Genomic DNA, 12,418 nt, shown 5'->3' with positions numbered 1-12,418 from the left:
GGACCCCAAACCCAACCTACAGAGGCCCCCAAACCCAACCTACAGAGGCCCCCAAACCCAACCTACAGAGGACCCCAAACCCAACCTAAAGAGAACCCCAACACACCATACAGAGGACCCCAAACCCAACCTACAGAGGAACCCAAAATACAGAGGACCCCAACTTACAGAAGACCCCACCACAACATACAGAGGACCCCAACACTCCTATGGAGGACCCCAAACCTAATATACAGAGGACCCCAGCACACCCTACAGAGGACCCCAAACCCAACAGAGGACCCCAACACACCCTACAGAGGAACCCAAACCTACCATAAAGAGGACCCCAACACACCCTATGGAGAACCCCAAACCTACCACACAGAGCGCCCCAACACACCCTATGGAGGACCCCAAACCTAACATAAAGAGGACCCTAACACCCCTCATGGAGGATCCCAAACCTACTATCCAGAGGGCCCCAGACACACCTTTTAGAGTACCCCCACTCAACCTATAGAGGACCCCTTTCCCTGCCACACTAAAACTGTAAGGGAACCTTCTACCGTTCAGCATTTTGGAGACGGTGAAATCCATTGTGAAGCTGATCAGCGCCATGATGACCCCCAGAGCGAACAGGAAGTACCAGTCATCTCCAACACGGAACAGAAACCCTTTGATGGCCAGCAAGCAGGCTGTGGGAGACAGAGAGGAAAGGTCACCTCAAATTCCAGGTACCCCAGTACATACAATATGGCATCCCCAGCAATGGCATTATGTGTACTGCACCGGTAGTTTCACCTGCTGGATGCAAAGGTTCTGACCCGGCACTGATCACATGAATATAGCCCCCCCCCCCCCCCCACTAAGAACTTGAATGATTCCAGCACATTCCCTGGCTTGGTCTGTATCTACAAGCCAGAAGCAGGTTGCTGAACACCAGAGGTTTCCTTATCCTTACTGATGGAATATTTCTGTGTCCATCCTCACCTTTCACTGTGCGTCGCGTTTTGGGCCACGGTCTAAACACGTCTTTACGCACCATCAGTCGTTCTTCTTCCCCTTGCTCAATGGCTGACGCATCCATGGCCGCCATCCTGCAGGTCCGCTGGTTCCCTGTTGTAGACAGAATACAGAAAACATGGTGGTAATATTATCAGATACAAGAAATATACATTTGATTGTCCCAATATAAAAGCAAGAGGCCATGAATGAAGGACAGGTGACTGATCCAACCGTAAATCAGTGCACACCTATGGAGGATAAAGACTGTCATAGCCATAACCAGCCAGCAGGGGGAGGACCTGTCATGACATCATTCCCTCCCCCTGTATATATATAAATATCAGGTGTCAGGTGTCACCAGGTGAATGTGCTGCATTATGGCCGCAGTCAATATTTAGCGGACGCACTTTTATAGTGATCACATGTTATCACAACACAGCGCTGCGATAATGTCACCCCGAGGAATGGTGGTGACTCCCATCCATAGGATTCTATGTGATCCCTACAACATGACATCTAAGGGACACAGGAAGTTCTGATAGTGGGGATGGCTGAAGTTCGGTAATTTAAATAAATATACTTGGCTCCAGTTAGTGACTTTGTTTGGACTGAGATGATGATGGATGTCATCAGTCTGCTGCAGGAAGGTGAAAGCATTTCCCCAGTCTCCCACTGATCGGACTGCCAGTCACATGATAGGAGGTTGCAGCTGGGGCTGACCTGTGTCAGACATCTGTGACACCAATATCCGGGGAACATTGCGGGGTGACACTTCTATCATATGAAATGAATCCTCTGAATTCAGAGATTTGTCTGGAATCAGCTAGAATTTCTGACCACAGACAAAAGATGAAATCAGGCTTACAGGAGGAGTGGCTGCAGCAGGGGGGTCATGGGTGGGGCTACAGCACTGACCAATATTCTAATAAAGAGGCGTGTTTACCCCCCCTCCAAAAAAAGAGGTATGGGATGAGACAGAGGGACTGGGATAGTATGGAGGAACTGGGATGGCACAGAGAGACTGGGATGGGATAGAGGGACCGGGATGAGACAGAGGGACTGGGATGAGACATAGGAACTGGAATGAGACGGGGGGACTGGGATGGGATGGAGGGACTGGAATGGATGGACTGGGATGGGACAGATGGATTGGGATAGTATGGATGAACTGGGATGGCACAGAGGGACTGGGATGCACAGATACATATTGTATATTCTGCAGAGCATTGCTCCCTCTGATCTGTGGGGTAACGGAACATTTAGCGTTAATTCTGTATAAACAATGTTTTAGTCGCAGTGATTTGGATGTTCCGTGTGTTGGCGGTGTGTTGGCGGTGTCCTCGGGGTGTTGTGACAATATTGTCTCTGTGTTGTGACAACATTTAATAAAAGTGATCGCACACCGCAGGCCGTCACACCCTCCTCCTCCTGCACAGATCTCCCCCTGGTGGCGGTGTGTGTGTATATCAGGCTGTACAGTCTGCACTCCTGCTGAACAAGTGCTGAGATAAAACCAATCAGCCACATCCTGTTATGAAGGAGGATCAGACAAGTGCAGTCACTGTATCCCATTCCTTGGTTGTGTAGTGTCCCCCTTTAGATCATGTCACCCCGTTGGGAGGCTGGGGACAGACATGACGCAGGGCGGTCAGCAGGGGCCCAGGAATGGTACACAGAGCTAATGTCAGAGCTCAGGACATGACTCAGCCACCAGCTGTCTGTACTCCGCCACTGCCATGTATGTCCACACTGTGCACGGTGGCTTAGGTGACCCGTCTGCCCGCTGCGTCCCTAAGGGAGCGCCGTCATGGCCACTGAAATGGAAACTCATTTTTCATCATCTGACATTTTGCCATAGACTATTACTGCTATGGTGATTATTAACCCCTTCCAGTGCTGCTGATCCCCTGAATCCTCCTTACAGCCACTTCCTGTCTGCACTCCCTAGGGAATTTATTTCTCAGGGTGACAACACTGGCCTGTAGTAAATCTTCCACTTGTAGCCGCCATTAGAAGACAACACAGCTGGGAGAGAGTGTTGTCTGCCTATTACAGGAAGTGCCTAAACAAGGACCTTCATGGCAGGATCATTAATATAATGAAGTGAGAATGACCTGAAGATGTTACAGATTATCAGAGGAGAGGTTGGGTATTATGTGGGATTGGTTTGATCTCAGCAGTTGATGGCCGCCCCCCCATGATATCTTGGTTGTCACCTGATCTGGGATAATTCTCAGCTGGGTCACAGATCAGATTTATGTTGTGAGTCAGACTTGCTGTGTCACCCCCCTGGGCACAGTGACCCCCATGGCTGTCATGGCATTCTGGACTGTCTGTGATGTGGGAGGATATTGGAGGCCATGAATCTCATCTCCATAATAGGAAACAATGTAACACTGAGAGGAGGGAGGGGATTGGCTGGGGGTGCTGCTTAACCTGTCATCCACAACACTAGCATTTAACTCCTTCATGTCACAATGTAGCCAAGAATGGGCCCCTAAGCAGAGCTGGCTTGGGGCCCCTGTGTTGGCCCCTATTGGCTGAGGAGGGTTCGGGCCCTCTTGCAGCACCACCCTATGTCCGCCCCTGGCGTGTCCTGATTACCCCCCTTCCCCACAAATCACCATAATCTGGGGTGAAGTTCTCCGCCAGGCAGCCATGGCAGGGGGTGAAATATGTTATTGGTGCAGAGGATTACATTGGTGGAATATTTCCTGCGCTGTGTAATGCTCGGTCTATGTCAGCGCCATGCGGACCCCCCCTGGCTGTATAGGGCCGGAATGTGGGATATATACATCCGCCAGCAACATCCGCATGGCTCCCATAGCCAGCATTACAGGGACTCCCAGTGCAGAGGAAAAGTCCGGGGACCCCCTGAGATCAAAGGTGGGGGGCTGGACAGCCACCAAACCATGGACATCAATTATGGGGTGACAACCCCCCCCCCCCCCCCCCCCCCCCCATTGCCATCAATATTGAGGAGTCACACCTACCATGACCATCAAAATGGAGTCACCCCCCCCCAAGACCTTCAATATGGGGTCATCCCTGTCATGGCCATGAATATGGAGTCACTCCCCCCGCCCTCATGGCTATCAATATGGAGTCATACCCCATGATCAATAATATGGGGTCACCCTTCCCTCATGGATATTAATATGGTGTTCTTCCTGACAAGCAGCCCAGCATCTTCCATACGGGTACAGATAGGTGTGAATAGTGTGCCATGGAGTAGCACTGCCAATGTTACCCCATAATGAAGGCGCCATCTTTACCTTTACATGGCACCTGCCGGCAGGGTACGCTGGGATTTGTAGTTCCAGACATTTTTCCATGGCTCTATTTATCTTCTTTGGATCCATCTGAGAATTTGCAGTATGCCAGACAGGCGGTGCCCACAATGCCAGGATAGAAATCCTCCCTATTATAAGATTGGGGTCTATTTATACCTGGCAGGGGGGTCACAGGGCGGCCGTATCCACAACAAGCAGTCCTGAGGGTCTCACAGACGCCCAGCGGGGTGGGCCGAGGTCCATGGGTCAGATATCCCTGGCATGTCAGACGGGTGACGTGTCACTGACAACCTGGAGCCAAAATAGAAGAGTCACTTAAAGGGTGACCCCGATCCATGGCAAGGTCACCGCCCGGGAAGTCACCATCAGGAGAGGTCGGGGTCACGCTGCCAGTGAACAAGATATTTGTTTTCTTATTGGCTGAAATCGATGAGATTGTGTCGGCTTCCATGGTAACCATTTGTACCTATGGTAACCCCAGGATTTTTTGAAAGGGGAAATCCAAATATTGGGGTAACCCCGAACCTCCAACTACCAGGTGCAGAGACCAGAAAATAAAATCTTCATCTCCCATCATGCAATGGGGCATACTCTGCTCCTGCATAAGCTGCTCTGTCAGTATGATGTGGGGGTGGGGGGCAGACACATATTGGGGGGGTACATCTGATCAGTCTCCAGATCAATGCAATTAGCACCCCAAGAATGAGCACAGCCATATTCACAACACATTCACCCTAGAATGGGAAAAGGCTGGAAAGAGACAGACGTGGGATTGCAGATATTGGCGGGACAGGTGTAGGGTGTCAGTACAGTTCTGGGGGTGCAGAATAGGGGAGTAGGTGGGGTGTCAGTACAGTTCTGGGGGTGCAGATATTGGGCGGACAGGTGCGGGGTGTCAGTAGAGTTCTGGGGGTGCAGATGTAGGGTGTCAGTACAGGTTTGGGGTCCAGATATTGGGGGACAGGTGTGGAGTTTCAGTACAGTTCTGGGTGTGCAGAATAGGGGAGCAGGTGGGGTGTCAGTACAGTTCTGGGGGTGCAGATATTGGGCGACCAGGTGTGGGGTGTCAGTACAGTTCTGGGGGTGCAGATATTGGGCAGACAGGTGCGGGGTGTCAGTAGAGTTCTGGGGGTGCAGAATAGGGGAGCAGGTGTGGGGTGTCAGGACAGTTCTGGGGGTGCAGATATTGGGCAGACAGGTGCGGGGTGTCAGTAAAGTTCTGGGGGTGCAGATGTAGGGTGTCAGTACAGGTTTGGGGGTCCAGATATTGGGGGACAGGTGTGGAGTTTCAGTACAGTTCTGGGTGTGCAGAATAGGGGAGCAGGTGTGGGGTGTCAGTACAGTTCTGGGGGTGCAGATATTGGGCGACCAGGTGTGGGGTGTCAGGACAGTTCTGGGGGTGCAGATTTTGGGGGAACAGGTGTGGAGTGTCAGTACAGTTCTGGGGGTGCAGATATTGGGGGGACAGGTGTGGAGTTTCAGTACAGTTCTGGGGGTGCAGATATTGGGGGAACAGGTGTGGGGTGTCAGTATAGTTCTGGGGATTGCAGATATTGGGGAGCAGGTGTGGGGTGTCAGTACAGTTCTGGGGGTGCAGATATTGGGGGAACAGGTGTGGGGTGTCAGTATAGTTCTGGGGATTGCAGATATTGGGGGGCAGGTGTGGAGTTTCAGTACAGTTCTGGGGGTGCAGAATAGGGGAGCAGGTGTGGGGTGTCAGTACAGTTCTGGGGGTGCAGATATTGGGCGACCAGGTGTGGGGTGTCAGTACAGTTCTGGGGGTGCAGAGGGGTGTCAGTACAGTTCTGGGGGTGCAGATATTGGGCGACCAGGTGTGGGGTGTCAGTACAGTTCTGGGGGTGCAGAATAGGGGAGCAGGTGGGGTGTCAGTACAGTTCTGGGTGTGCAGATATTGGGCGACCAGGTGTGGGGTGTCAGGACAGTTCTGGGGGTGCAGATATTAGGCAGACATGTGTGGGGTGTCAGTACAGTTCTGGGGGTGCAGATTTTGGGGGAACAGGTGTGGAGTGTCAGTACAGTTCTGGGATTGCAGATTTTGGGGAGCAGGTGTGGGGTGTCAGTACAGTTCTGGGGGTGCAGGTTTGGAGTGTCAGTACAGTTCTGGGGGGCAGAGAATGGGGGACAGGTGTGGCATCTCAGTACAGTTACGGGGGTGCAGATTAGGGGGGGCAGGTGTGGAATACCGGGGTCTCTTGTCATAATACACATTGGCTGTTGTGTTCCTGGTCCCTCTCTGGAATTCCCCCCATATTACAGCCTATCTGGGGGCTGGAGTCACGTGATCAGAAACTTTCCACGGCTGCCGGAGGGATGCTGCAGCCTCCTAAATATAGCTGGTGCCGGAGGGGGGGTCGGTATATAAGCTGGGATGTGTGGAATCTTCTCTCCATAGCTGCCTCCTCCCTGCTGGTGTCACCTTTGTCTCACCATCCGGCACAATTCAATGAACGTACAATCGTCCAGTGCATACCGATCGGAGCACAGCTTCACCCAGACCTCATCCTCCGCCCAGAACCGGGAGCCCTTCATGGACAAAACACCAGGAATCTTCAGTGAGGATTTTGGAAAATTCCGCCGACCCCTTGGGGAACCATTGGGCTTCTCAGGCAAGTTGGGGCCCCGTGGATCTGTGCAGGTTGTGGGGGTCACTCACTGTCCCCCTCCTTTACCCCTTTACCCCCCATCATTGGTGGATTTGTTCCCAAGCCAAAAATTTGTGGCACCGGTTTAGGGTCCAAATGCCCCAACCAGATGAGCAGCCAAAGCTGCCGCCATTGATTTCGCCTCCCATTGACGCCAACGCATTTCACCAAAGGAGAAAAAACTTTGGCTCTGTGGGGAAAGCGTTATTGCTGATACAACAGGAGGGGGAATCAATGTATGAAAAGTTTCACCACATCACTAATCCGTCCTGATCATACAGGATCTGAATGGAGAAGCCTCCAATGGAAGCAGCAATCCCCTGACTCCGGCCTGACACTTGATATTCCAGATGTAAGATCTCCCATCCAGGTGTCATCCTGTCCATCTGGGAGCCAGGGGAGGGGTTGGTCAGATTTGGGTGGAATGACTCTTTAAGGTTTCAGATGCACAAAGTTGTGGGAAGGGAGGGCTAAGTTGTCATCTCTGCTCATCATTACATCTGCAGTCTCTACTTCCTCCTCAGTGAAGACATAGAAGAGATCTGGGAGGGGAAGAGTGGGGAGATTTCTGTATAGGAAACATTTCCGTAGTCACATTTCACTGCAACATTGTATTCACTTTAAGTCCCAGATAGCACAGCCACCCCTGAGAATGTATAGGCACTGCAGAGATTGTGGAGACATTCCGGAGATAGCAAAGGCGAGATAGAGATGGGACAGACACTCCTGGAATTGTACTCCTGAGGTTGTATAGGAACTCCTGGTAATTGTATAGGCATCCAAGGGGCTGTATGGGCACTCCTGTAATTCTAACGGCACTCCTGAGGTGGTATGGGCATCCATGGTGTTGTGTAGGCACTCCTGGTAATTGTATAGGCATCCATGGGGCCGTATGGGCACTCCTGTAATTCTATGGGCACTCCTGAGGATGTATGGGCTCTCCTGGGGTTGTGTAGGCACTCCTAAAGTTGTATACATGCTCCTGGTAATTGTATGGGCACTCCTGAGGTTGTATAGGCATCCTTGGGGCCGTATGGGCACTCCTAAGGGTGTATGGGCACTCCTGAGGTTGTATGGGCACTCCTGAGGTTGTATGGGCACTCCTAAGGTTGTATGGGCACTCCTGAGGCACTGAGATAACTTCCTTGGAGTCTGAGGAAGAATTGAATTTTTTATATGGAGCCAGCTGGGCTCAGGTCAGACATCTGCAGACTCAGAACCCCAAATGGTTCTACTGAGATTCCTTCAAAGTATGTAAAGCCAAAACCTTCTGTTAGAAAATAGGGATGGGTTAGCACCTCTGAATGTTTTCAGTCCCCTTGGAGAGATTTCCCTCTGCTTCCTGTCTCACAGACACAACAGGAAGTGAGGACAAATCTCTCCAAAGAGAGGTAAATCCCCTCTTACACAGATGTCCCCGGACCAAGTTCCCCCATTGGAAGATTGGAATTTTGAGATTTTTGAGGCAGCAAAAATATAGAATAATCTTGAGGTTGAGGGTTTAGTTATAATTACCTCTAATATGGGGAAATAAAATAAGGTTGGGGTGTCGGGGTCACTGTGTTACCTCTAACATGGATCTGTCACCGCAATCCTCCATTCTTCCTCCATCCAGCAGAATTTAACATTCTTATTCACTGGTCAGAATGAAGTTGTCACCTCCATGCTGATTGGTGTACAGTGTGATGGGCGGAGCTTTCAGTTCCATTTTTCATCTCAATATATAATGAGTTCTTATCTCCCAATATGTGACTGATGGCGATTTTCTCCTACAGCAACCTCCGGACCCGCGCAGAACATGAAGACTTTGGGGAACACGTATCAGTTCGAGGTCGATGTCCGCGATTTCTCTCCAGAAGACATCATCGTCACCACGTCCAACAACCAGATCGAGGTCCATGCCGAGAAGGTGAGCAGCCAATGGAATGCCTCCTGGGTGCACATGTGGGGGAAAGCGATAGAAAAATCAATGTGATTTGCTGGGCCCTGTATGAACCCTCCCTCACCCCATCTCTGAATGTTCCCCTATACCTCCCACATGAACTGTGTATTTATTTGCCCTTGTAGGGGGTGTTTATGTGATAATTGCCCGGAAATGGGTGGGTTCAGCCAGGCCAGGGTGTGGTGTCACCATTCCTGTAACTCCCCCTATTTCTCTTGTACACAGCTCGCTTCTGACGGGACCATCATGAACACCTTCACCCACAAGTGCCAACTCCCTGAGGACGTAGACCCCACCACGGTCACCTCTGCCCTGGGCGAAGGAGGAATGCTGACCGTCAAGGCCGAGAGGGTCCCATCAAAGAACACCGACTATCAAACGTTCCGGACTGAGATTAAAATCTGAACCTCCAATGTGGATCAGCGAGGAGGCGCATGGAGCCAAGACACCGGCTTGATGGCCTCACAATGAAAGGACTGACCCCCCCTTTTCCCCAGATGCTGCATTCACATTAATTTTCACCCCTTTCACGGTTCATTGGGACTCACCTGGAAGGACGGCCACCATGAGGTCAGCCTCGGGGTCGCTGTGAACTGGACACGAGTGTTGTGTGTGGTGACTTGCTTATGAGCGTGACACAATTGTTGTATTTGTGTTGTGGACATTCCAGAAGAGAATTGTAGATCTGAAAATAATAAATTAAATATTCATTTACATTTTCACCCAAATTAGGACAAATATAGTAGAAAAAAAAATCCCACTTGAAATCCTTAGCATGGGGTAGAAGTAGAATGGCGCCCCCTGCAGGCCTGGTGTCCCTGGGTCTTTTATTGTAGATTCATTGTGAGTTTAATATTCTATAATTAAAGAAAATTCCAGAGACAAACACACAACCTGGGGCTGGGCAGGTGACACCTATACTGGGGTGCTAAAAGGTGACCACACGGTGACCCCATCCAGGTAATCAGGAACCATTGTGCATTCCTAGAGATGTCCTGGATCTGGTCACAGTGTGATGAATAGAATGAATGGCAGCAGCAGGTGTAGACAGGTCCTCTTGAAGCAGAGGATTCTGGAAATATGTGTAACCTGTAGAAAAGATTTGTTAATATCAGGCGAGTGAATGGGGTCACATTGAGAGACGGGTGACGTGTAATGATAGAAAACCCCAACTTGTAACCAAAGTCATTACTACAAATCAATTTATTGTCAATCTTCCAGCAATTGAATTCCTGTGAAGCGTCTGATGGTGCCGCCCTCCTCGTTGTCCGACATCTTTTTTTGCTGTACATAGATTGTAATGTTCCTTTCTTGTTACATTTTAAATCCTTTTTATCACTGGAGAGTCTGTGGGTTTTATTATTATTATTATTTCTGTGTTGTGTGTATGGAATGGGCTGGGTAAGTGTACCTGTCATTCTGTGCATGATATCCATACCCTGGTGAGGGATATTACCCGAATCCTTCGTATCTTACTATTACCAATCTATTCTGTATAGGATTCTACTCACCTTGCAAGTGACGGATCTCTATGGGGTTCACAAAGGATTTATATTGACACTTTGACGTACTGTTTTCATCCAGTGGGGGGCGACACTGCCACCTACAGAGAAGCAGACATATCTCTGCCCCCACCCTTGGTGTTGAAATTGCTATTTATAGGGAGCTGACAATGGACACAGAGCAGAGTGGCTGCTGGAATCCCGACACTGAAACCTGAGGAGCTGAAGAATGAGCAATGTCACCTTCACAAGAGACAAAATGTAGTGAGTGGCGCTCCCCGGAGGACAGACTGCCAGCAGAGTGACAACAGACACGAATATAGCCAGCAGCCAGGTACAGAAATAGCACACAGGAATGTTATCGGGGTCAGATTGTGGAGCGCACATCATTGGATACAACATCCCTTCCATAAATGTCAAAGCAATTCCTTGCAATGTTTAGGAATCCGATCGCTGATTTATCACAGAGTTTTATTCACTGGTGATCGGGGTTATAGAAGTGGTGAATGTTATTCACTGATCGTTATATTTGGATATTGGTGGTGGGCAATCAACAACAGTGGCAATCAAGGTGAAAGCTTTCATCCCTGATCTCCATTATTTCTGTTACTTTTTATCTGAGCTTCACCCCCCAGTGACAACACCCTGAATCTCAAACCACACAGAATCCTAAATTAAAGATGTAACCCCCATAAGTAAGATCTCGGATAATCTGCTTATGTCAATTCATTTTCATGGTAAGTCTGCAGAGTCGTCATCCTATAACAGGAAGTGTTCTCCCCAGCCCCTTTTAGCTGGGTGCACCACCCGCCACTTTATAGTAACTACCCGGCTGTTGGGTGACAATACTGGGGCCACCCCTTGCCTACAGCTTCTACCCCGCTCACAAAACTTCTGGGGAGAATACAGAGCGGTCCTTCCTCCTCATTGTGTCCATACGTTGTCACCCAGAAGTGGCGGCTTCAGCACACATTACACGGGGGGGACTACTGTTGTCACCGTCAGGAAACCGGCCAGCCATTGGTGGAGTGCATGCAGACAGCTGGAGGAGATCCGCAGCACAGAGGGCTAATAATGGAGGACAAAGCAAAAAGAATTGTTTATGATAAACAAGGGAAAGTATTTATCATCCAGCGAGGGCTCACATCGCTGAGACATGAACATCACATGAAATATTAAACTGGAGGAAATGCTGGGAATAATTAATCCAATAACACGAATGATTGCTCTAATAAATAACATGTTGGGAACAATTGTTATTATTATAAGGATTTATATGGCACCAACATATAACGCAACGCTGTACATTAAATAGGGGTTGTAAATGACAGATACAGACAGTGACACAGGAGGAGGAGAGGACCCTGACCCGAAGAGCTTACAATCTAGGAGGTGGGGGAAGTAACACACAATAGGAAGGGAATTGTTCTATTGAAGAACACGCTGGGGATGATTGTTCCAATAAATAACACATTGGAGATGATTGTTCTAATAAATAACACATTGGGGATGATTGTTCTATTGAAGAACAATCCTGGAATATTTCAGAATTAGTCTGCAGTACCAGTAACTGACCACCAGGGAGCACCATTTTATGACAGATGAACCATCCACATGGAGGTTAAAGGAATCCTCCAGTGGTGTCTCCTCATTGGCTGTTTTCTGGGTTCTGGAAGGAATGTGGATCTGTTTGGAGGGTAAATATACTATACACAATGGAGTTGTTATGTTTCTTTTTACAATGTATCAGAATGACAGAACATAAACAGCACAGCCATTATCAGTGTATGAGGGTCACATGGGGTGTCAAGGTACAATGCTACACTGTAAGCACATGGGATTAGTGACACCATAAAAGTCACTCATTACACCCATATCTCAGGACACAGAGCTGCCCTCATGGCTGCCATAGACAGGGCCACTGATGGGGCCACTAGGAAGCCATATCCTGATGACTGCATCACATGAGGCAATATACATAATATACAATGAAGGAAATAATTGGCGGATGGAGAGTAATAAACACAAATG

The 12,418-nt window shown here is 49.4% G+C and overlaps 2 protein-coding genes across 2 annotated transcripts in view; one reads left to right on the top strand and one right to left on the bottom strand.

The window, feature by feature from the left end:
• The window catches only part of LOC140340445 (chloride channel protein ClC-Kb-like), a 17,868-nt gene extending 9,147 nt beyond the window's left edge, over nt 1-8,721 (bottom strand). The window contains exons 1-3 of the mRNA XM_072425657.1: nt 8,511-8,721; nt 973-1,098; nt 549-677 (exon numbers count right to left, since the gene is read on the bottom strand). Of these exons, the coding sequence (XP_072281758.1) occupies nt 549-677; nt 973-1,078 (235 nt within the window). The 5' untranslated portion in view covers nt 1,079-1,098; nt 8,511-8,721. The remainder of the gene's footprint in view (nt 1-548; nt 678-972; nt 1,099-8,510) is intronic.
• HSPB7 (heat shock protein family B (small) member 7) lies at nt 6,688-10,226 on the top strand. Its single transcript, XM_072425659.1, has 3 exons — nt 6,688-6,907; nt 8,719-8,852; nt 9,111-10,226. The coding sequence occupies exons 1-3, from the start codon at nt 6,745-6,747 to the stop codon at nt 9,288-9,290; spliced, it is 477 nt and encodes a 158-aa protein (XP_072281760.1). The 5' UTR covers nt 6,688-6,744; the 3' UTR covers nt 9,291-10,226.
• The last annotated feature ends 2,192 nt before the right edge of the window (nt 10,227-12,418 follow it).

Source organism: Pyxicephalus adspersus, chromosome 11 (assembly GCF_032062135.1).
Source record: "Pyxicephalus adspersus chromosome 11, UCB_Pads_2.0, whole genome shotgun sequence".
NCBI lineage: Eukaryota > Metazoa > Chordata > Amphibia > Anura > Pyxicephalidae > Pyxicephalus > Pyxicephalus adspersus.
The sequence above is the reverse complement of the archived record's forward strand: the minus strand, read 5'-3'. Positions and strand labels throughout refer to the sequence as shown.